This window comes from Chroicocephalus ridibundus, chromosome 7 (assembly GCF_963924245.1).
Source record: "Chroicocephalus ridibundus chromosome 7, bChrRid1.1, whole genome shotgun sequence".
Lineage (NCBI taxonomy): Eukaryota > Metazoa > Chordata > Aves > Charadriiformes > Laridae > Chroicocephalus > Chroicocephalus ridibundus.
In genome coordinates, this window is record NC_086290.1 from 52,343,693 (window position 1) to 52,369,319 (window position 25,627).

General features: G+C 38.2%; 1 protein-coding gene across 13 annotated transcripts in view; it reads left to right on the forward strand.

The window, feature by feature from the left end:
* The window catches only part of BCAS3 (BCAS3 microtubule associated cell migration factor), a 364,497-nt gene that overhangs the window by 42,591 nt on the left and 296,279 nt on the right, over positions 1-25,627 (forward strand). For all 13 annotated transcript variants that reach the window (XM_063342644.1, XM_063342645.1, XM_063342646.1 and 10 more), the window contains 4 exons: positions 8,076-8,183; positions 11,798-11,874; positions 23,183-23,259; positions 25,059-25,142. In XM_063342644.1, coding sequence (XP_063198714.1) covers positions 8,076-8,183; positions 11,798-11,874; positions 23,183-23,259; positions 25,059-25,142 — 346 coding nt within the window. The remainder of the gene's footprint in view (positions 1-8,075; positions 8,184-11,797; positions 11,875-23,182; positions 23,260-25,058; positions 25,143-25,627) is intronic.

The following is a 25,627-nucleotide window of genomic DNA, read 5'->3' on the forward strand; positions in this document are numbered from 1 at the left end:
TTATTTTGTACCAGGGCAGCTAGTTATGATCATATAAATTTGCCTGTAAGCAGGAAAGGCTTGTTATACAGTAGTACCACACCTTGCAGCGAAAGATAGTTATTTTCATCTGAGGATAGAGATATTTGTCACTGCAGAGGCAGAAAAAGAAGATACCGATGGTTCTCCTGCGGTGGTTTCCAGCCTCCAGGGCCAGCAGAGCACTGTTGGCCTCGGGCTCTCGCAGACCATGACCTCGTCATGTGCGGGGACGAAGACCAGCCTGTCCCGAGGCCTTCTGACAGCTGGGCTCTGCGCGGTGCAGAAAGGACCACAATTACAGAAACAAAATACTACTGACCCCGAAATCAGAAGAGTAGAAGGAGTTTTTAAATACCGGCTGTGCTAAGCTGTAGGGATCAACGCTTTAGATACTGTTTTGATCTTTTTCAAGAATCTTCGTGGGAAGCTTTGAAAGGAGTGGTACTTTTATTCCCCTTCTTTGCATCTGTTCTGCCTGCCTGATGTAACGTTGGACAGGAACTGAAGCCTGGTAGTTCACCTTTTGTCTATTTCCATTGTTCAAAAAATTAGTTGTTTACTTGCACATTGTACACAGAGGTGGCTGTAGTGCCTCTTGTCTAGTGGTTCTTTTGGCACAATCACACCATTTCCATCTTTTTTCTTTCCACACATGAGCAAACAATGTGGTTTTCTTTTGGTATGTCTTTTTTTTTTTTTTTTGTTATTCAGGCTGAGGCTTGTAACTTTTTTACAGTTACCTGTAGCAAAATGGTTTCTGCTGAGTTGATGACTTTTTGAAAATATTTTTGTTATATGCCTGTGAGACTACCGGGATGGAGAGGTGAGAGAATCAGATGGAATGTTTTTTACCAGACTTACAGACTTGGTCAAAATAGCTGAGGAAGGTACGAGAGTGAAGTTTGTATCTCTTGGTATTAACATGAATATTTTAGTGCTGTATCAAATAATGTCCCCTCTTGTATTTAAAAGATTAGATTTAGTAACATGTGTCTAAGACCAGTACAGGTTTTTCTTATTTAAAACTAAGTGCTTCCATGTTTTTTGCAATTTGTGGTACACTTAAAACGTCTCTGCTGCTTTGTGTTTCACTGCTACACGCATATTTTGGGGGAAGTGTCACTTTCTCAGAAATCTTACTCTGCTTTTCCTGATATTGAATAAATCTGTTAAGTACCACGAATGAGAGTAAGAAAATTACTTAGAGTTGAGTTTTCAAGCTTTCGTTGTGGAAAGTTTTGATGCGAAGAGCCAAGGAGTTCTAGGGGACTAGATGGTGAAATTCTTAATGAAAGCTTTTTCTGCAGCGGTGTTTAAAGAATAAAGAAAGAAACATATGAGAATAATGAAAAGTGGTACTCGCGTGGCCGTAGTAGAATGGAAAGTCAGTCTGGGAACTTGCAGTGCAGTAACAGATGTAGGCTAGTGATTATATTTTTTTAGAAACAGTGAAAGGTTATGGTTTTGAAAACTAATTTGTACTTCAGAATAGAATAATGAAACCAGTCACCTGACCTAATTTTGAAACACTGAAATTAAAACAGAGCTTTTTTTGTTGTGAAACAAAACTTTAAAGATAACAGACAAATCATGCCAGAATAATTGCCAGATTTTTTTTTTTAATTCATCATTTTACTTTTATGTAAAGTGGTGGTGACTACATGACTGTATGGTAAAAGTCAAATTGCTTTTGACTGGAAGTACATAAGCTGCTGTCTGAAGTTCATCTAGTGATCGCTGTTAAATTCACTGATGTGCATAACGTGTGCTAGAAGGCTTGAAGCTTCTCTAGGTTTAAATGTTACTAGATTTCCCAGGGAATGTAATTCCAACGTGTGGATGTGTCACTTTTTCTATCAGTTGGTACTCATGTGCGTAAGGACAGGGAGATTTGGCCTCCAAGGTATGGAAGCAGCATTTTCTAGCTGCTAGGAAGCAGTGTTCTCTAGTTGCTGCAAGAACCAAAACAATTTTAGTCTTTAATAAAACAAATTAGCTATATTTAGCAAGGCATTTTCTGTCACTTTTGTCTTTTTTTTTTTTTTTTTTTTTGTGTCTAGCTTCAGTGGGTGGTGGGCATTGTTCTGTAGAGGTCAGTAGAGGTTTTATTAGGCTGCTTCTGTGTACTGTGCAGTAACTCATACAGTTTCACAGCCCAGTTCCATCAAATTGTAATATGAATTTGTTCAATGTTGTTTAAATAACTTCCTAGATAATACCTGTAAGTATCAAAACTGGAATAGGGATTAAATGGAAGACTTTTTTGTTGTATGTTAGATCAAGTACACTGATGAGTGGAAGGTTTTATTTTCATTATAGAAAGCTCTTTCTGTTGCCATGCCCATTAGGAAGGGAATTATGTGATGGAAGAAGAAGAAATTTATTTTTTTTTTAATGTGGAAAATATAAAAGAGAAAGAAAGGGATCATTACTACAGAAAACCTGCTGCTAATATGTGCAACATTTGTCCTGAGTAAATATAGAAAGAAACTGCCTTGTAAAGCTATGGAACAAGGCAGATGTAATGTAATTCTTTGTGTAATTAGAGAAAGATGGAGCTCATGGTAATGCAGTTTCAACAGGCGAGAGGGACATGCAGCATGTTGCGGCGTGGCACCTGAGACGAGGATCAATTCATACACAGCAGCTGGAAATAAGCTATTTCCCTTCTTCCATCACATGAAGTCAAGTTACCGAAAAGAGATTCCAGTAGAGAACGCTGCAGTGATTGCCTGCGGGAAGCTATATTGCCTTTACTAAAGGACAGCGAGGCATCACGACTGAATCGACAAATCCTGAGGTTAACTAATTTTTGGAACAGCTTTTTCCGGCAAGCTTTGGTAGCCTGTTTGTAACACTGATATTGCTTAGAACCCCTCTAATGTCATGTTCTTGAGAAGTGATAGGGTTTTTTCTATATTTGTTGTATCAGTCTGCGTGATCTCTTTATGTGATTTCATTGATAATTTGATACAATTTCACCTTTTTCTAAAGTTTGCATTCATTTTGTCATTTTAACACATTAACACAATAGCAATTAATTGACTGTTTTCCAAAATAAATTTGCAGAGCCTGTGTAAAGGAGTATAGGTGATAGAAAATATTTTTACTGTAACAATGTCCTGTATACCTGTATACTTTTCCCTAATGAAGGTTGTAATTATTGTTCTAGCAATTTTATTACTACCTAAACTGTGTTAAGATGCCATAACTTCTCTCACTGTTCCGAAGTGACATCATTGTGTATCTCATCAAGCTTATGTTGTATACATGTAGAGTAAAAAAGTAGGTAGATAGAGATGCCTCCCTTGATGTCTTTTTCTAAAGATTCTACCCATGTCTTTTGTGAAGCCGATATAAAATATATAATGATGGCTTTGTTGGCCAAACAGCTTCCATCCTGAAGTAATTTTTTTAAATGTCACAATTTACTGCAAAATGCCTCACATAAAGGCCTGGTGGTCAGCTTTTTCAGCAAAAGCTCTCTTTCTGTTTTATGCCTCTCAAATATATATTTTTTTTAAATCTGGACTCATGAGGCCATTCTGTCATTGATGTCCATTCTCTCTTTGAGGGGGATGTTGGTCATCACGTGGCAGAGTGAGGAGAGGCAGCAGGGAGGAAAATAAACACTTGTGAGCAGGCAAAGGAAAACCTTTCTAGGCACAGAAAACTTGGGCCTCGGGTTGGTTCCATCAATCTTTCCTTTTTTTTTTCCCCGTGTAAAAAGTGTGTGTGTTTTGTACAGTATGTTTGTCCCTGTGTGCAAACATTTTACACAGAGCTTCTATAAATGGTGTGACTCATTGCTAGCAAATCTGTGAAGAGGTGATAGTTATGTCGTGATGCATCAGCACAGATGTAGTCAAGTGCCAGCTGTACGAGGCATCTGTTATTTTTCTCCTGTCCCTGTACTGTAACAGTCAAATGGAAGACGACACAAGAGTCTGGCTGTATTTGTATATTTATTAATGCTAACATTTGGAGGTTGTTGCTGAATTTGTGCCCATTGCCTTTAAAGAAGTTGTTGATATCTCTGCATTAAGCAGCTATTTTAACAACCAAGATACATAACAAAAATTCGTCAATAATCTGTGAGAATAATTTGCGAGAATTATATTTGTGACAGACTCAATGTTCTTCCCAAATTGCAAACCCCAAGTGTTTTCAGGTTCCTGTCTTAATCTCTCCCCTTTACACAACCATCGCTGGTCCGCTGAATGTGATCGGAGCCCTTCTCATCGAGACTTGTGTGAACCTGCAGTGTCTCAGAAGAAAAGCTTCGTAGCTAGAAGTCTCCTTGCTTTATTTTCTCCCAAAAGACAGCAGTTTGTTAGCAGAGCCTAGGGTAGGCCATCAACTGCTATATTTCTGGCACTTTTACTTCCAGTGTCTGTATGATCCTCTGATGAAATTAATGTTAGTTAGTCTATTCCTGAAACAGCACAAGATGCGGTAATTTTAGTTTCATACATTTCTAAGGTTTCGAGAACTTCCGACTGTCAAGAGATATTTTGCAAGTTTGTGGGGCTCCGTCTTGCAATTTGTGGTGGTTTTGGTGGTGTCCCATGGTAGTTTGGTTACTTCTGGTTTTGTAGCTGAAATTTAAGTATACTTACGTTGATTACACTTAATGTTATTTTTTTCATTCTCATAGGTGGTGTCATTTTGAACATTTAATATTTAATTGTGTATTTGTTTTGATAATTTAGTGACGGAAGTTGTTAAGAACAAAGCATTATGCCTAAGTAAATCTTCTAGAGACCCTGCAAAGGACTCCAGGATATTAATCAATAATGATGCATTGTCTCACTGAACACAGTAACTTTTTGTGTATTTAAATGAGTCATCTTGCTTAGTGTAAGTCTTCCTGCGATGTGGTAGCTTCTAAAAGCATATCCAGTCCAGATTTTTAATTTGAAGAATGTAAAGGGAACACTGTTAATTGAGTCTGACTTCCTCTGCAATGTGGGCCATAGAAATCCCTGAATTCCCTATCTGAAGAAGACTGGGAACTGGGACTAGTTCAGTGGAGGTCACAAAGGGTCAGGAAAAGCTGCCTGGATCTGCAGGTCTGTGCTGGCAAGTCAGTCCTCGCTTTACAGCCCTATTGCACTGCTTCTATTGCTCAATTCACGTGCTTCTGCTTCCTTTCTTGTGTTCGTGCTTTCACTGAGCCCTTTTGGTGAATTAACCTGGGGGAGAATTCCCTCTAGAGGAGAAAGAAAGGACAAAGTGTCATTTTTCTGTTGATTTAATTCGTTAAAATGGGTTAATATAAAATCCATCGCATGTCAGGAAAGGAAAGTGCACAGAACCACTGAGGCTGAGATTTTGACATTACTGAAATGAGGAGGGAAGGATAGCTCTTATTGCTGCTTGTCAGTAGTGTAGGCTAATCGAGGCACTCCCATTATTCCTTAAGTGCCATGACAGAGAAATGATTCCTTAGATCTGTGTCTGTTATCCTCGTTCTCCTGATATAGAAGAATTGATCTTGCTGCTAGCTGAGGAGTTATAAAGGAGGGTAAACAAAGACCATTCAAAAGGCTCATGCTTTTAGAATGGTTGAGAAATAATGTCTTTGGAAAAGAAATGAAGTTTTGCAGTGTTTGAGAATCCTTACTGTGTGGGGTTCTGTTGAAGAACTAAATTAAAATCGTTGATTTTTTTTTTTTTTTTTGCCAACAAGTTGAAAACATGTTATTGAGTTGTTACTGAGGCCTGATCAAAAAAGAACTTGACATTATGGATCTCAACATTGGATCCTTCCTCTTTTAGGTACTCAGCTTTTGGAGTAGAATTTGTGAATTATGCTAATTTAATAACTCTTGTGTCTCATGAATTGAGAGTGCTCAGTAGCAAATGAGGTTCGTAACAGTCATTACTTTTAACAGGGGGAGGCACTAAAGTAACCAGAAAGAAATGGTAAAGAGAGAAGTCTTTTCTAGTGAATTAAACAGGTTTTTTTTTTTAAGTTTCCACCTTTGACAAGATTGCCAAAGAAAGAGCGAGCCCTTGTGCTTCCACCCTTTTGTGTCATAGTTGGTGGGTAAAGCACTTCGCCAAAAAATGGGACTTTTCCGGGAAAGCATTGTCGGCTGTGTGAAGACTCATGATAATGCTGAGTTGGTGTGGAACAAGAAGGGACTAAAAGTGTGACTTTTTCTGACGACTGCCATTTGGTTTTGCTGATCAGGTCACAGGACATCCTCAAATGTGTATGACCATGTCTTTTTATTTCAGAAAATAATAAAAACCAAACATGCATATTATTTTCTGAGCCTGGATCACAGTGTACCATGGAATGAAAAGAAAGATAACATTTGGAAAGAGGGCTTTTGAATTGGAGCCAGATAGAATTTCAGAGTACGTCTGACCTAGTCCACACTACTGCTTGATCATTAGCACTTGAACTCTAGTTACTGGTTTTTGGCCAGTGCAGCTTAAAAAAGCATTGGTAGAACGGTCTTACCACGATCAGCCAAAAGAAAGGTATGACATAACAAAAATTGTTCATTTGAGTGACAGGATTATTACCCATAATTTTGTTGGTGCAAAACGTATTAGAAGGTACATACTCTTGAGTGGTAGTTACGTAGTTAGCTATGTGCCAAGTCAAGATGGAACTCTTCAGCACTTACATGGAAATAGTAATTGATATCAATTATGCTAATATGATTTTAGCTATATCAACTTCTTTGATTTCTGTTGTGAAATAAGAATCTGTGTACCCTTTTATCAAAATAATAATTTCCTGTAGGTAATAAATGTACTTAACTCCAAAAAAGTTTTTACGTAGACCTCGCTGTGGTTTTCTGCCTTTCCTAGCAGCAATGAGCCTCTAATGTAAAGTAACTAGACTTGGGTTTTACTGTTTTGAAAGTGTTTTTGAAGGGCCTTTGAAGTGCTTAAAAGTAATAAATAGCACCCTCTAGTTATTAGCCTTGGTATGCGCCTAGAAAAATGTGTATTTTGGGAAGAATTTCAGTAGGCAAAATGTCAAAAGTTATTTTTTCTATTATTTCTTTGACAGTTGTCTTTCTGTGCATATATTGTATATTGTTTCTCTATTATATGTACCTTTTTGTTATCTTGAGGCATTTGAGGTAAATGGTCGGCGCTTGTACTCCAGTTCTTCAGAAAATTCTCGAGCAGCTTGAGCAGCTCCGAAAGACAAGCAAGTGTTGTGTCAGGGATTGTGTTAAACTCTGTAAAATAAAACAGATATGGGCAAGGGGAGACACCCTCCTTTACCAATACTTAGTATATGTTTGTACAGCTGGCAATTTGTGCTGCTTCATATTCGTTGACCTAGAAGTAGCCAACATTTTAATGTGTTCTTGGAGGGGAAAAAAGGTGTTATGGAAAAGAACTGCCACATCAAAGCCTCTCCTCAGCTTGTAAAATGGTTTCCACCACTACCTTCCTCAACCCTATCGGAACACTCAGCACTTTCTCCCTCTCAAAAGAAAGCAAGCCTTTTTATTAAGAAACAGCCTTAGAGTTTTATTTATATTAAAATGATAAAAGTGACACAGAGCAGTTGAAAAGATCTATATAGTTCAAACAAAAGTCCGTCAGAGACGTAATGTAAATTCTGTGTAATGTGTCTCTATCAAATCAAGTCAAATGATTCAGCTGTTGCGTAGAGGTCAGTAAGTACTCCCTTTAGAAAAGCGTTACTCTGCGGAATAGTTTTTAAATGGCTAGAGTGTAGCCTAAAACTGCGTGCCTATCAACTGGCTTGTATTTTGCTGGTCAGATCTGATCTCATGTTCCAAAGTCTGATTTGTGAGAAAGGAAATTAAGTGCTTGATAATTAGTTGCACAGTATAAGTTCTTGACCATTGTGGACATCGTAATTCAGTTTTAATCACACCTTCCCTTAGTGTAGAAGGCTTATATTGACCCTTTTGTTCTCCAGCATTCTGCTCATATTGCTGGATTTTTCATTTAGCGTGCTAAAGAATGTAGGGAGGATGAAATAATTTAAAAAATATTTTTACAAAAAAGTCTTCCTGTCCTTTAAGTTCTCTCTTTATTCATTTCAGTACAAGCCCACCTTACTGCTGCGTGGACCTTTATTCTTTGCGAACAGGAGAGATGGTCAAGTCCATACAGTTCAAAACTCCTATTTATGATCTGCATTGCAATAAAAGGTAAGGGTAGTTACTACATAATCTTCCTGTGTTAGGGCATGTGAAATTTTGGTAATTAATATAATTTCTGATGAATGTGCTCCCTGATTTTATTATTTTTACTTTGCTGTAATCATAGCTTCGGTTCTCTGTTTCTCGAGTAATATTTCAGTTTGAGAGTGACAGTAGGCTTCTCCGGTGGCTTTCATTTAAGAAGCTCAAAACATTTTGCATCTGAAATCATTTAAGCTTCTTTCAGTTGTGATGAGGGTGAGCAGGAATCATTGGAATCCTCTATCTTCTACCTACAGATGGAAAAATGGGATCATCGAGAGTTTAAACAGTACAGAGCACTAAAGAGTTTGTCTCTCTTCTTCGTGTTCTGTTGCTTTGTCAGATAATATTGCCTTCCTGCACACCCAAATTCCTAGTGTACACTCTGTGGTTTGCAGGAAATAACGTTCCTGTGAGTCAAATAACAAAGCAGCATCTCTTAGTTGGGATAATGTCACCTAATTTCTGAGAGAAAATGGCTTAGAAGGCTGAGCATCAGGTTGAAAATAACTTGTTTCCATAGAATCGTGAGTTCAAATTTTTCTGAATTAACTTTAGATCTTCATCTCTCCCAGACACAGTAGTTTACTGTATCTTTTTAAGACAGAAGAGAAACCTTGGGATCCTACATGAGGATTTTGATGATCCCTTGGCACTCCTGATGTGAGACTCTAATGCAGTGACGTTGGTCAAAGTCCGTGATCGTGCTGCTTGCTTTGATGCCTCCTTCCACCCAGCTATTGCTGTTCCTAGCCATTGTGTGTCTTGAGGTACCTTATGGAAGTTGTGGAATATGATTCCTGAATGGAGAATTTGCTGCATTTCTTTGGGAATTTCCTTGCTGGAATTGTTTATCCTCAGTAAGGAAGGTGCCACAATAACGCAAATCATTAAGAACAAAACAAAACATCAGAATGGTACATTTTATGTGCTTGTTTGGTATGGCAGTAGCCAGCACGCTTGCCTACGTGAAGACCACAAAAGAATATGGGCATGTATTGAACTCATGCAACTAAGGGAAGGTAGCAGTGTTGGAGGTTGGCGGGGAGAAAAAGACAGAAAAAACCCCAACCTTAGAAGCCACAAGGGTTTTGTTAGATAGAAGTTTGTTTGTCATTGTACGATCAAAATCTGAACATCAACGACTACAGAAGGAAACTAGTACTACTGAACAAACACCTTTAGTACCACAACTAGTCTAATAACGAGGAGGATATTTTGATGGTGTAAATGTTTAAAGTAGTAAAGGATGGTAGTGGTTTTTTTAACCCCGGTCTTCTTGTAGCATGTGGGTATAATTATTATATCAAAAAAGAGTTTTACTGAAGTGGATGAGTTGCTGAGGGTTATGTACCATGAATAGGTCGCTGTTCCTTTAAAAGCTGTCAGAAGGAGTTCAGTACTTATCTGTGCAACTGTCCCTTGAAAAATTTAAAGTTCCCTTGTGTACAGTGTGATGATAGTAAATCTTTCCAGTCTGGCCTCCTCGCAGAAGAAAAATCCAATTGTAAAAACAGTCAAAAGGCAAATCATCATTCAAAGTCTCTCCCAACCAAAAAGTCTTTCCAGGTGCTAATGTTTCTTTTCCTAAGTGGTAAAAATGGAAAAGCTACTTCAAAGCAGCGTGGCTGTATCCAGGGTAGCTGCTTTTCTGGAACGTATCAGATTCTGTTGTTATCCAAGGAAAGCTCACTATTTCAGATTGAAAATGCATTAAATGTGTCCAAGAGCAGTGCTAATGGTGCGTTAACCGTACTACAGACTAATGGAGTCCAAAATTGGAATTTAAAATAAAACTTGAGTTGCAGAAGAAGGGAAAACTGTTTATTATTTATGTATTTATACTCCAGAATCATCCATCTGGTAGGTTTCATTTATGCAGAAAGACAGTACGTCTTCAAAGAGCGGAAAAGAAAAATCTACAGGACTGGGAAATATTGCAATCAAATAGATATAGGTGTTCTGTTTCTAAGAATTTGTGCTTCTCCTTGTTTCTAGATAGAGGCATACTGATAAACTGAGCAGCGACAAAGTCCCAGGACAAGATGCTGTAAACCGGAGAGTCCTGAAAGAATTTGAGATACAGAACAGTATTTATTGCTTTAGTCAGCTTCTGTATCAAAGAAATAGGAAGTAGTTAGCGTTATACCAGCCAGTTGAAAAGGCTTCAGGAGTCATCTTGGGAACTGCACAAACAATCTACATTATTTGGCAAACGTGTTGGCAAAAATAATAGCAAAATCAAATAACAGACGCATAGATAAACCATGACTGTGGAGGAGCACTAGTACAGTTTTTAGGTGGAAATCATGACTCAGAACTTTATTTATATCTCTGAAAACATCAACAAGCATGTGGATCGGGTATATCAGCTATATATTTTGATTTTAGTGTAGTCCTTCATCAAAGAGTCTTACAGGTATGGAGCTCCATGGGATAGGAAGGAGGAGTTCTCCTGGCGAAACAGTTAAGAACAGGAGTGAAAAAAGAGGAGTTAATGCCTGATTTTCACACTGATGGGAGATAAGCATCAGCCTTAAACCAAGGATATGTGTTGAGACTGATGTGATTCACCATCTTTTTAAACATTATTCTATACTGTAATATGCAATCGTAATTTTCAGATAAAGCATTAGGTGTGTATTTTAGTCATGGCCACATGAGAATTATTTTTGCCACCTCATATCTTCACTATTAAAACTATCAGAACAGCAGTTAATAATGCTCCATATTGTCAACTAATTGAAAAGTACTGTCTCATACTCCTCCTAATGAGAAAATAATGAGATTCTTAATTATGATATGTTGCTAAACGTTCCAGTAGACTTTATCTGTTTATTTGTCGGCATCCCAGGTGGTTCTTTCATTTCAAGAGTTAAGAATTTGGTTTTGGGAAGTCATCAATGTAGAAGATGTGTCCTAGTTATAAAGCTTTTTAAGATGTTTCACTTTCCAGATTTGGCCTCTGTTCATTTAGACAGCACGGAGTTTCATGCATAGTTATCGCGTGGCTTTTGTTCTTTTACTTTGTTTCAAGTAACGAACAGATATTTTACAGTAAAAGTGTGTACAAGTGGATACATAAACACACACCTGTAATTTTGCTAATTGGCACAAATCCTGCTTCTCAGCTGCATTTGGGTGCTGATGTTCTTGGTACAAAAAAACACCCCTGCTTTTACTAAATAAGATGGCTTAATAAATTTGCAATGAGCTGGGCAATGGGATTATTTCAAATTTAGCTTGTGTTCTACCGATTGTTGATTTGATTGTTATTTCAGTCATTGAAAGTAATTCAGGATCCTTGCAATTCCATTCTTTCTTTTTAATGGAGCTTTTACTGCAGGAGGTATATCATAAATATGCTGTGTTGTTCTGTATCAGATCGGTGTACTTCCTGAAACGAAGGTTATGTGGTTGGGATAAGAGAGAATCCTCAATAACTGCCACGTATTGGTAATCTGGCAGTTTATCACTGTAGAATTTATATTGATGCTTTTGAAATAATTACATTTAGATATTGAATCTTTAAACCAATGCATTTAATGTTTAAAGTACACGTTCCATTTCTGTGTTTTCAGGATACTTGTTGTAGTCCTGCAAGAGAAAATCGCCGCCTTTGACAGCTGTACTTTCACCAAAAAATTCTTCGTTACAAGTATGTATAATAATTGGGGTCAGTCTTTTTGCTCTAGTGGTTGAGTGAGAGAAAACAGATTTTTTTTGGTTTGTTTTCATTTCTAAAGCCTCAAAGCAGGTCTCCATGGCTTCGTTCGGAGTTTCAGGAAATCTATTGCTTCAAAAAAAAAAATTTTTTTAAAATATCCAAGTGTTCCTCCATGAATCTTTGGCCCTTGCATGTTTATTGTTGCCGTAACTAATTTCTCACTGTTGTGAAGAACATCTACGCTGACATCCGTAGGTAGCTGAAAAATTCTTTTGTTTGTTTTGCACAAATATGTGCAAAAGTTTCAGGTTTTGAGTTTCCGGTTGTACACGTAAACAGCAGTTTGAAAACAAATCGACAGCAGTCTGCCCGCTTTTCATCTGTTGTTGTTCCTTAGGCCCAGGTACATTGGGTTGGGTTTGGTTTTGTTTTTTTTAATGTGTCCTTAATTTAGCTGGCCACAAAGCTCAAGCAGGTCATTAAAGTGTTGTAGTAGAAAAACTATAGGCCAGTATCTGTCAGCAGGCACTTTCCCATCTATCCTGAATATGAAGGAGATATTTGCTCAGGCTCCTTTTATCCCTCTCTACCCTGCGCTTGCCTCTCAGTAGGAGGCAATGGCTTGCAATGGGTAAGGTGCTCCCCAAAAGCTGTTTCTCTGCTGTAAGTGTCCCTTTGCTGCCTCAACAGCTGTAACACAGTAATTGGTGTGTTAGTAGAGAAAAATAATGTGCTTTCTGTTGCTTGTGCTCTGCTCAGGACGTGGTTAGGATTAGGATGCCGTTTACCTGCTCCCAAGGCTGTGTGTGTTGTGATGCTAAACACCAAGAAAAGTATTCACCTCTGAAAAATAATCAAAATTTTACTTCTTCAAGCAGTTAGTGACTAGTTCTACTGTTTTATCAATTAGAATAGCCTCTTATAATCTGGACATTCCTGAGGGATCATAATTTACTTTGGCAGGGTCAGAGTCTTATTGTTAAAAAGAGTCTGAAATTTTCTGGGTGTATTTTCAGTCACAATTGGAAAAGTTCTAAATGATCTTTTTATATTATCTGTGTATTTAAAGAAAAATCTAGTTAGGAGGAGCTGTTTCTTGGAATAGTTTGAAGAAAAGCAGCTTTATGCAGTAATATTAAAGTTGCCAATAGGTGTCAGTTTCTTCCTATACATGGTTGTGAGATACCAGGAACTCGCTGGGGTTCAGTGAAGAGGCTCGAACGGGAAAAGGCTGGTTTGTGTCTCTCTGTTCCTCGCTCCTCCTTACTCCGCCAAAGAGAATTAGGCTACAAGCCTTGCTTTATTTTAGATCAAAAATAAAAAAACCCTCAATTTAGTGTGTATTTTGACAATACTTGTGCTTTTCTAATTCTAGTTATTGTTTGTTTTTTTTTTTAAAAAGATACTACAATTTGTTTTTAAAAATTAATCCACTGAACTGTATATTGAGGAATAGGGGTATCCTATCCCTAACCATAACTTTCAATTTGCAGTGCATTTTTGTGGACCAACGGTGGAATTTAGAGAGGATAAAATAGAGCTTTTGCAGATATTTACCAAATTATTTGAAAATCCAAACTCCAGCTGAGTTGAGAAACTCAAGATGTTCTCAAACTTTGTTCTGGTTCTGGGGTTCCAAAGGTTGGTTAAGAACACCCCTCATCTTGTACTGTGCATTTCAGAAAGCTGCGGGACCCAGCAAAGAGCCGGAGCTGCGGCCACCGCAGCCCTTCTCCCCTGTTGCCACCCCAGCTTGCCTGTGGCCAGTGACAGCATGTGACTGGGCAAAAAGACGTGGTTTTTTTTCCTGGGAGAATGGGTTTCTTGGACCTGTGCTGCTGAATAGTTGTCCTGAGGATTTTGGAGCTTAGTTGTTTCACTTAACAGCTCATGCGCTCAAGCGGGTGTTGTGCTCTGGCATGTTGAAGGCTGCAGTAAAGCTTTTGTCTAAGCTTTCAGATTTCATATGTGCTGAAATCTCTTCGATGTAAGAGTGTATCTTTAAAGGCTTAAGTCACTCAATATGTTTGAAATTTGAGGTAAATGAGCTACCTAGTTAGCTGCAGAGATTTTTGATAGTGAGCCAGCTGGCCAGCAACAGGGCTCTTTTGCTGCCTTTTTTTTTTTTTTTTTAATTTAGGAAAGGGCAGTGTCAGTTTAAATTGGAAAAGTAGAAATCCCTGAAAAGGAAGCTCAGCAAAAGGTCTTACAGGCCTCTGTTTGCATGACTGCAGCATCCCTGCTCTGCGGGACAGGCAGCCAGCGTCCCGTCTGGCCCCATCCTGACGCACCTCCGCCGGAGGGTGTCTGTAAGAATGTCACTGGCTCCCCAGAGAATTCTTCATCATGAAGAAGATTCTCAGCTATATTATCTGAAGGCTTTTGATCAGAAGTGATGGCATAAAAGGTCAAAAATATGAAATGAGCATCACTAGCTCTTTGAAGACATTTCTGTTACTGTGTAAACCACTATGTCAAAAAATAAAGGTTGTGGTTTTGTTTTTTTTTTTTCAAGAAGATTTGGTGATGATGTGGAAGTCGCATCTTCCATCCATATCAGCTAAGTGGCGTGGGAGCCTTAGAACCTCATTGAGACAGCTACAAAGCAAACATAATTAAGCAGAAGCTCTTGTCCACTTTGTTGACTATTTATACATAGAAATTAAATGCAGAATGTACAATAAAAACAGTGTCAGGAATTCTGAAGTTCGGTGTTCCTCAGCAATGCTAATGCAGCTGTGTTGCACATGAGTAGTATTTGTCTTTCTGTTTTTGTTTTTGTGGTTGAATGTGTAGCTTAATATATTGTTGTAATAAATATACCATAAAATATTCAGGATGTAGAACATGGTCAAGTTCGTGCTGCTGTTGGAATGTTTAACTCCTGCGTTTCCTGATTTTTCCTGAGCAAATTTGACACAGTACTAATTTTTTTTTTTTTCCCCCTGCATGTGATTAGATGGAAATGTGATCATTCGACTTGAATGGCAGAGAGCCAGCACATTTTATTTGTGCCTTTTGTAACAACAAAACTTCAGTGTACAGGTGCTCCAGTCTTGGTGGTTGAATTTAAGACAGGTGCTTAAATGTGAAGGGAAAACATACTGTAGATCTTGTAGAGAAATTACCAGGATATCCTATAATCTACCCTGTGTGGTGTTCTTATTTGTAAATGTCTGCTAAGGAAAGGCATAGCATCAGTCTGCAAAGAACTCAGGGCAGTAACTTTCTTACAGCGTTCCGTTCTCGACTGGGCTTATGCTTGGAGCTAACTCCATTTCGTTAAGAAAGGGCTGGCATCAAGGGGATAATAAAGCCAAACGGTAATTTCGCATCCTGCGCTGTTATAAGTGCTCACGTGGCCAAACTTAAAAAAATTCATTTGATGCTTATACTGAGAATGTTTCCTTTTGGTAGCTGTGAATGTCAAGGTGTGGATTTTAAATAGATTTTTAAATAGTTAAGAGTTTTATTGCGGTTCACTAAAGATTTCCTTCAGAGCCTTTTACTGAATTCTTCATACGACTGAAGGATCAGAAACGGAAGTGATGTACAGGCTTTTTTCTCCCCTGCTTTGCTCTAAACAATAGATGCAGAAAAGCTGAATTCCATTGATTTCTATTACATCAGTGCTCCTTCAGCCCTTCTCCAAAAATGCTTACTTAGTGGAACATTGACGATTATGAATATAGCCTGATGGATACTTTCTCCTCTGTAAAGAAGATCCTTCCCACCCCCTGGGCCCAAAGTAAAGATTATCACAGATAACATCATGCATGTGGCATCATCTTTGTGTCCGATAACTAGTGCCTGCTCAGTTTCTCTGGCCCTTCCACTCCTCATATTGATATATTCTCCATCCATTATTCTCCAGGGATGAAGACAGTTATTGCAGCCATTAGCTGGCACCGCATTTCTATTGATGCTGTACAGCTAGAGCCTTAAGAGGTAATTTTCCAGATTTTAGTCAGAGTACTTTATTGTATATGAAGTCTCAAAAGACTTGCCTAACCACAAGCCAAAAATTATTCAGTATATGTTTGAATGCATCCCACCTGCACCTCTCAAAATAAGAAAAAAAGCCCAAAAGCCAAATGGTGCTTGACGCTCTAATCTGCAATTTGGATGTGGTATTCCTATTTTCAGTGATATTCACATGCAAGATGTAATAGGGTTGTTCCAGTTTGTCACAGGTCTGATCTGGAAATCATCTAGGCTTTTTTGTACGTTTTTGTTAGCTTTGTTAAATTCCTTCTCCCTGATCAGCACACAGGGAGCAGTTTGATCTCTTTGAAGTAAAAACACTGGATGCCTTATGAAAAGGTTTAATGCCTGAAGAGTTACGAACAGAAGTTCTGGAAGAATGTGCGTTTCCCTTCTCAGCTGTGATCAGCCGGTGGCATTTATCCTGCAGATCCCACGTGGTGTAATCATTGATAGGATTCCTCTGTCTGCGGAGAGAGACTCTTCACTTTAGATCAAAAGTCCTTAAGGCAGGTGGGAAGCGACCTTCTGATTCTCAATATTTGCTTGATCAGTGAAGACAGACGCCAAGTATTGCTCTTATTTTTACACACACACACACACACACGTGTAAAAACACACACCCTTTGGTGTAATTTGTAACTGCCTTCCTGGAGAAATATTGATATGATCTTGCTTTTACTTTTTAACAACATTGTTTATAAGAGTGTTTTTTCCTGAATGTGGGAATCAGTGTATAACTATTGCAGGATAATGTTAAATTACTTTTTGAAAAGGGCAACGTGGTAGATTTATGGAAGTGAATGTTTTCATTGCTTACAGGGTGCTTTGCTATAGTGCAGGAAAGTGTAAATACAACAGAAAAATCGCATAAAGACAGAAACAAGGCCTTGGTACCCAAGATGTATATCTATCGTATCTACTGGGTTTGACAGTTTTAAAAATTATACATAGAACAGGAAGTGCTGTTTGTTTCTATGTAAGTTATTTTTATCTAAAGCACCCAAATCCTTAATGTTAAAGGCCAAACCAAAGCCATCTCACTCACATTGTCCTGTACAGGAACAACAACCCCTATAGTAACATTATTATTTATCACTGTCCAATTCTCTGAACAAAAAAAGAAAGTAAACCTGAGAGTAAAACATAGTTTGTCCTGAAATCAGTCAAATTTGTGCTAAAATAAACAGCCAAGCCTAGTGAACATTAAAGGCCACAGGTATTTATAGCTCTGGTATTGGTCTTAGACCTATAGAGTAACAGCAAAATACTTAAAATTGCCATGATAAAATTGCCAGGGAAAGGAGGTCTCTGTAGTGATAATAAAATAGTAATAGTAGTAGTAATAATAGCAACAACAATAGTGATGATGATGATAATTATAATAAAAAAGTAAATCTGTGGTCCTTTCCCAAGCTTGTGTGAGGGAATTCTCTTCTTTCCGATCCAGAATAGTACAAATGCAACTCACTGCAGGGCTGTTGTGGAGGTGACGTGTCTTATGAATATTGTCCTTCATGGGGGAGATGAGGGTGTATGTAGCATTTGTGGCTTTACTTTTTCACTTTATTTCTAGGGCTTTTTTTTTTAGTGTGTTAGTAGTGATAATGTCTTTCTGATTGAAAAGAAAAAGGCCCTGGATGGCAAGCCGTGATTTCGCAGTAGGATGCATCCTGCTGGTTTGTTCTTTTGCTCAGTTTTTATGGGTGATACTTAAACAGAAGGAAGTACAAGAACAATAGAAGAGTTTTGGAAAGTATGTGACAGTGTGAGAGTAATAACATTTACATAGGGGCTTTCATCTAGAAGGAACCCAGAAGAATTTATAAACAATATTACTTCGTACAGTTTATAAACAAATAAATTTGGTTTGCTTGGTGATGCTTAAAAAAAACCCCAAACAAACAAAAAATATTAGGTAAAACAACTTTTATGATTTGTTTCTCTTGGAATAAACAAAGCTTTTGCAACAACAGTATCACTCTACCCGTTATTTATTGTATATTCCCTTTCTGGGCTCTCTGTCATGGATCTGTTTTCTGGCTGCTTTGGATTGCAAGACTTAAGAATGTAGTTTTGTAATCTCATTACCATAGAGTGCTGTATATTTCATAAGACCTAGAAAAAAATGATTAATTGATTATAAGCTACATCCAGTGTCTGAAAACTAGCATAGCTTTATTGGGTTATTGTAGCTATTTATTTAAAAATACACAATACCGCCGCTTCACAGATTTTTAAAGGGATATCTGGCAAATACCTCGAATGATTAAAGGCAAATAATTTTGGTTGAAAAGGGTTATGCATTTTGTAATTTGCTCAGAAAACTGTGTTTAAAAACACTATACCCTTAAGGTGGCATATGTCATTTTTAATGAACCTCTTCACACACTGAAACAGAAAAATCTTTGTTTGTCCACGAATCTGCTTTCTCGGTAAGGTGTGACTGGGTTTTGCCTTAGGATGTAGGTTAGCCTTGGGGATCTGTAAGGTCCCTTCCAACTCCAACCAGTCTACGATTCTGTGATCTCCTGCCTTGACCAGCATTCCTTGAGTTTGCTGGCTGTATCCTTTCTCAAAGGCGTATTTCGAGTATGATGTCCCATCATACTTGGAGGAGATGCCATTTCTTCCATGGTTTGGGCTTTTGAGTTTATGTATATACGTACATATATCTTTTTTAAGCTCTTTTTCTCATGAAAAAGCTGGGGGGCTTGATGAAGAACTGTCCCAATACAAATGGTTCAAGTTTTCATAGTGGCCTGTTTTGTGATTTATTGGCTTAATCTCTATTATAGCTGACAGGACTTTTAATGGCCCTGTTCCTCTTAACAGTATTTTCCCAATGCGCTGTTTGTTTAAAAGCAAAGTGGGAGGAGAGGAATGTGTTGCTTTTCTCTTGTTGGCTGCTGTCTGTGTATTCACACTGCCATTACTGAAGCTAGAGGATGAGCTTTTTAAAAACAATTTAAGGAAAAGACTGGAGTCTTGTTTTTCTGTAGGAGCATAGATCAATGGAAAGATCCAGAGTCTTGATCCAGAGAAGTGCATATTGGTGTGAGTTTGCAGAATGAGGAAAGGAGGTGATTTTGTTTATTACGGGCATATGAATACGAATCTCCGAAGGGTGGTAGAGATCTTCATGAAAGTAATTGAAAAATAATGTAAAATAAACATGCCTTCTTTTTGCTCACTTATCAAGCAAACGTTTGTATAGCACTTTGGAGAACTTGAAGGAACTTCCAGGATTCCTGTACTCTCAGTAAAACCAAATATATGAAGTCAGCACAGCAGCAAGAATGCTGAAACCATCTTTGAATCCAAATAATCACAATCTGCACGCTTATTTCAGATTATAGTTTTGTAACTCAGTTATTTAAAAAAAGGAAAAAAGATGGGAAGAAACTAAGAAATTGTAATGCTAAAGAATTTGCCTGTGGTATCATGTCGATATAGGTAAAACTCGCATCTTGGAAATGGGAAAAGCAAGGCACGGAATGTGAGGTCCAAGGGTGGTGCCCGCGCAACCCTGGGCTGTTGGCCAAGTCCCTGCTCGGAGGGAGCCTGGAGCCCCTTCTTATTCATCAGCGCTGCTTGGGCCAGCACGCGTTGGAGCTCTTGGGCGTACAACCTCAGACAGTTAGCAGGAAAACTTGCACTTTGATTCAGACTTCCAGACTTTCAGAATAGTATTTTTCTCCTTTTGCTTTTTCACAGCTTTAAAGTTGTCCGTTTCCTCTGGGTGTCATTATAAGCACAGAGGGAGATAGTAACTGTACTTAAAAACATTTTAAATAGTTTCCAGTAGGTTTTCACCTCTGTTTTTGTGGGTGATAGTCCCACTAAAGCTTATTCTAAGATCAGATGTTTTTTAGTACTTGCTTGATTTGCTGTACTTTTGGAAGGACTTTCCCTGAGTGATCTTTTCTTGGATGACCTCTCCATACTGTCATTAAAACTTGGAAACTTTGGTCTTCTTGACAGTTAGTTCTGCATTCTCATTATGTTCATTCCTATTGTAAACATGCTAAAATTGCTGCTGTTATTGCTTAGAATGGATTTTTCCTCAGTTGTTTTGAAGTTTAGTAGAAATAGAAGTTAATCTTTAAGAGAGTTAGGCTGGTAACGATTGGATGGCCGAGCTTGATAGGTCACGCTGTGTCTGTCTCTTCATTTGCCCAGTAGATGATGTTCTGCTGACTCCAGCTGTTTTTTTGGAAAGCAGAAAAACAATTTGCTTTTCCTTCCCATAAAGTATAACCCTTTGTTTATCCTTGTACTGCTGCAAGTTTCCAAAATGCAGAGACTTGCAAAGAAAAGAAAGGGAGGAAATAGCTCTTTATTATTTTTTTTTACGCTATTTTTCGTATCAGAGAGTAGACTTTAGTACCGAGTTGAATTGTTGACCTCTGCAGAGGTTATTATTAGAATTGGCTGATTTGCGTGCGGAGCTGTGTCTGACTGGGTCCAGTTCATGGATCAATCTACCTACAGTGGGCTCGAAGACAGTTGCAGTTTTTCTGAGATAACTTTTTTTTATTATCTGATCAATTTTTTATTTGAAGAATAGTGCTTTTTGCAGTTCTTCATTTACTTCAGTTCAGTGCAGTGATTGAGAACAGGTCCCTTTCCGAACAAGACGTTTCTTTTTGTTGGGCGTTGTTGAACTACTTGGGTTTTGCTCTTGCCGTGCATCTGTTGGCTGCTCCTCCTTTGAGTTTCTGCCGCGAGGGTGTTCCGAGGTGCTTGCAGAGTTTGGGAAATGCGAGCGACCGATTCTAAAGTCTCTGAGGAGATTTACGTGATGAGGGCTATCAGCTGACAGCTTCTAATGCTATATTTTATATATAAAAGGGAAGAAAAATAAATAAAGTTTGGGGGACCTGAATGTCTTTACTGACCCAGATAAGGATTGCCGAAGCAGAAGTCAGCATTAAAACATTACTGATCCTGATCTATAATTGTCATCGGAAGAATACGTTTGTATTTACAACCTAGGGTTGTATTTACAACCTTTTTTTGCTTGCTTTGTTCCTTAAGAGGCTCTGGCTACCCACATTTTATGCATTTCTGGAATGCAATAACAATTGTGGCCATCATCTCTTCAGAATTCGTTTTCCTTCCTGAGATCAAGGCAGCAATAAGGCCTTACAAAATATTCACTTGGTTTTGCTTTCCTGGCCTGAGATGGATTTAATTGGATGAATTGCTGCTTTTCTCCTTCCATTGCTTTATGACCTTTGAAATAGCTTGCTGTGATCTTTCGAATTTTGCAATAGTCTTACTGGTCTTCTCTAAAAAATGAAATAAGGAGCTGTTTGTCTTAGAGGGATGAACAGCGAGCGTAGCAGCTGTTTCTGCACGTGCCCAACAAAATGCCATCAAATGTGCCCTGAAGTGTTGTCAAACGTCAGTTTAAGCTCACACCTGCGTGCTATAGTTAACACCCTTTATCGTCATTTTGCAGGCATTGAAAATAATGCTGCTTAACTTAAAAGCCTGTTGTCCTCAGTAAAAGTTCTGGACATGGAAAGACCCTGATAGCTGCTAAAAGAAGGCGGTGAATAGGTTTGCTTTTGCTCACTGTGGTTGGCATCTCGGTATCGAGAGTCTGACACAAGAGACTTTGGGGAAATAGAGGCTTAGCTAGCTGTATTTTTTTTTATATATGTTTTTCTTCTCAGAATGCGGTGTAGGATTTTATGCAATAAATTGTAGTTGTTGGTTATATGTGTTCTTCTAAAATGCTGTTTGCCTGATCTCAGTGCTCCTTGTGCCTGTGATACAGGATCAGTAAACCGGGGCTCCTTTAAATCAGACACACATGTCTATAAGTTTTTAAACGTTTTGTTTCTTGGCCAACCAGTGGGAGAATATGAATTACTAAATTTTCTATATTAGCCTAAGAACTGATGAAAACGAGATTAACCATTTGCTTGATAGTCCCCTCCTTCTCATCATTCTCTCCCCCCTTATGCAGTATTTCTTTTTTTATATATATGTTTTAGTGGACCAGAGCAGATTTAGGTCTGGTAAATGGCGTTATGCACGTGGCTGAAGGCATTAGTTTACTGGCTTAAATTTGAACGCTCAAGCTCCAATCTTGTTATCGGGGCCCTAAGCAGTAAACAGTCTCGTGCCTTCGTCCCTGGGAGTGCGGTATCTGAACTTTCAGACTCTTGCCGTGACCGAGGCTCCCACCCAAAGCAGCCTGCTGGAACCAGGCAGCGCCGGCGATCGCGGCGTCAGGGCTGGAACACTGAAGTTCAGAGACATCAGCAGGGCTGGAGCACGAAATACAGGCACGGGTTACGTGGTGATGTAGAAAGAGCAGCCGTCCGCCCCAAAGCGCTTAATCTAAAATGACAAAAAACAAAGGAGGGGAAACCGTAATAGCAGTTAGGATGAGGGTCACAGTGCTACTCTTAATTCTAGATGACTTGAGCTTTTCATTTATGTTTAACCATTATCTAATTGTTTTCAATAATTTAAAATTCTGTATTTTTAATTTTAGTAGTTAATAGCGTGATATTCTTGGGTGTTGTTTTGGAGTGGGATTTTTGGTTTTGTTTCATTTTTTTTGGTTTTTAACTCAGACTTAATATATTAAATTGCATTTAACATGGGCCTGATTCATTTTAAGCCTTGCCATATTTTCTTTCACAGCTAGTTTCAATGGCTTTCTATTACAGATATTTTCACCTTTTAATCCTCAGGAATAGTTCTCTATTTTACATTCTTTATGCATGTGTAAATATCTATATTTAGTGATAATATAAAGGTAATGAAAAGCAGGTGAACAAAGGAAAATTTGCCAGTGATTTTAAGGGAATTACAGATTCACTCATTGTGTAAAATTAAGTGTGTGCAAATGTATTTTGAGAGGCTAAGAGCTTGTATATAGAATTATTAAAAACAAAACCAAAAGCACAATACACCCTCTCATACAACAAAAATCTGTAAGAGGGTGAAGCTAAAACTGTTGACCAAGAGAAAGACATCGGTCAACTAAAATTAATTAAAATACACAACCAATCCAGTCAAACTTCTAAATATCCCCCTCACCCCTCTGTATCAAAATGGCATTAAAAAAATGCAAACATCAGGAGAAATGAGTATTTACACATAATTAACTGTTCAAAATAGCTCTTCTGACCACAGTCTTATCTTTAGGAACAAAAATGCAAGCATTTACTGAGTGATATTAGCAATTGAAAGGTTTTTGTTTAGACTTTTTGTTTTCTTGGCAATAAATAAAATTCTTTGTAAGAAGTCATTAAGATATTTCTTAATGTTGCCTTTTAAAACTTTTCAGGCTGCTATCCTTGTCCAGGGCCAAACATGAATCCTATTGCTCTTGGAAGCCGTTGGCTTGCTTATGCAGAAAATAAGGTAAGGAAAGGTTTAATTTCAAAAAATACTGCGATTTGTTTCTAGCTGTCATTCTAGCTTCTGTATATGTGGAGGGGGGAAAGAAAAGAAAAAGTCTCAGAAAAGAGGTATGTAAAAAAGGTGATCTGTAAGAGGACTTACATAACGATGAGAGACCTAATCTTTGACCCAGAGCAGTTGTGCTTTGGATTCAGAGATGTCATTTCTCTGTTCTGCATCGTCGATTAAAGCTCATGAACGCGGGGGTATAAATACGTCAGTAGCATGGGCAGAGAAGACAGCTATCAACATGTGTTTTCAGTGAGGTCACTCAACGATCAACCCATTTTGCATTTACAAAGTTTGAAGCATAAAATTATAGACACCTCTGAAAGGCAGGCGGGTGAGGATTCCTAAATTCTGTTTGGGGAAACTGAGTCTGGACAGAGCCAGTGAATTTCTGTGGAACAACACAGCAATGCACTTTGTAAATAAGGGAATAGCATTAAAATGACCACTTTTTAACATCTGCTGAAATTGTTAGGCTCCGGGGTGGGGGGGGGGGGGGGGAAGAAAATGTTGAATTGATTTTTCTTCTTTCTAGAGGCAAAAGAAGAAGAAGATAGATGCCAAGCAAACCAATTATCACTGTTCTTACCCAGCCCTAGGCAGGAGAAGTAGTTGCGTATTTAAAGCTTGAAGAGTTTGAAAACTTTAAATTCACCTTCTAATGCCTTATTTTTATTTCAAAGCAGATGTTTCTTCTCTCTTCCATGTGTAACTGGAATAGCTGTTTCTAGAGCTGACCCAGAAATTATCAGAGAGGCAGACTTTAGGGATGTCTTATTTGCTACACCTTTTCAAGCAGAACTGACTTCTGTCCATTTTCAGGCCTGCCTTTCCTTTAATGCCACGCCTGTGTGGTTTTGTAAAACTTAACCACTCAGCCTGGGATATTAAAAGTACTACTGCCAAAAATATAAGCCACTGATCAGCAAAGGAATTATATCACAAAAGGAATTTAAATGGCTTGTGTGTTCCCAGGTATATTCACTGTGAACTTCCCCTTTCTCCCAAGTTTAGCTGTTCTTATTTAGACACTTAAGCAGGTAAAGGAAAGCCTGTAGAAACAAACACATCTTACAGTGATTTTTAATTTTCTTTTAGCTAAAACAGTTAAAGAGGCAACATTTTCTTTGGACAAGCAACAAATATCTATAGTTTTTTGCCGTTTTATTTAGTCGAAAGCACATACTGTATTGTTAATCGGGGTTCAAAGGCAAAAAATGCTTCTGTAGGTTTATGGCAGGTAGAAGAACCTTGTTTTGATTTATTAATTTTAAAGGAAGGCAATACAGACTAAACCCCATGTACATTCCTTTAATCTATTAAACGTAAAGTTTAAAGTAGCTCTTTTCCTTTGTCATTTCTTTGCTTGCTAGTCATAAAAAAGGAGGGGAAAGCCACACTCGGATTCTTAGAATGTCAGATATTTAATGTTACATATACATGGCTAAAGCTTTTGATTATATTTATTTAAATTTATTTGTTGTATTGCTGCCAGACCAAAAATCCCACTATTTCAAAGTTTATGAATTCTTAGTGACTACTCATCTTGTAATTGAAAACTGGAGTTGAGTACGCGACAGTCTGGGTGGCACCCAGAAGATTATAAAAAGGGGTTAAGTGTCTCAGCAGGGCTTTTTGCTATTTGTAGGGAAAAACACACCACTGTACATGATAAATAAAAGCTATGGTAATGGGTTATGGGTTTGTGTAGTTTAATAGTAGTTACTTGGTTGCTGTCTTTCTTCTTGTAGCTGATCCGATGCCATCAATCCCGTGGTGGAGCCTGTGGAGACAACATTCAGTCTTACACTGCCACAGTCATTAGTGCTGCCAAAGTGAGTACATCATCTGCTGCCGGGAGAGGTTATCATGTAAGATAATTATTAGGTTTCCCTGATGAATTGTACTGTGTGTCATCGCCCCCCCTGCATTCACAAGCGAGGAGAACACGGTAAGAAGCACGCTAGCGTTAGCACCATCTATGTGCTCCTGCTCCTGCAAGTCTCTGAGTAGCTGTTTCTTTTCACAAAGTATTCCTGTCATTCCAAACTGATGGGGTTTTTTTTTAAATTTTATTTATTGCAAAAAGCTATTCACACTAGTGATCCCTCTTATAGGAAAATCATAGTAAAAAGGATTTGTATAATGGCTATTCATAATATTAGAAGTTAACATGATTAGAAATCAACATTGTGAATTATTAGTCTTTTAGCATCATGAAAACTGACTTTACAAGTGCTTTTTGGGCTCAGTCATGCTAGTGTTACGTGTTTTAATGTCTCTGATGAATGACAGCACCGTACTGGAGCTAATTAATTAC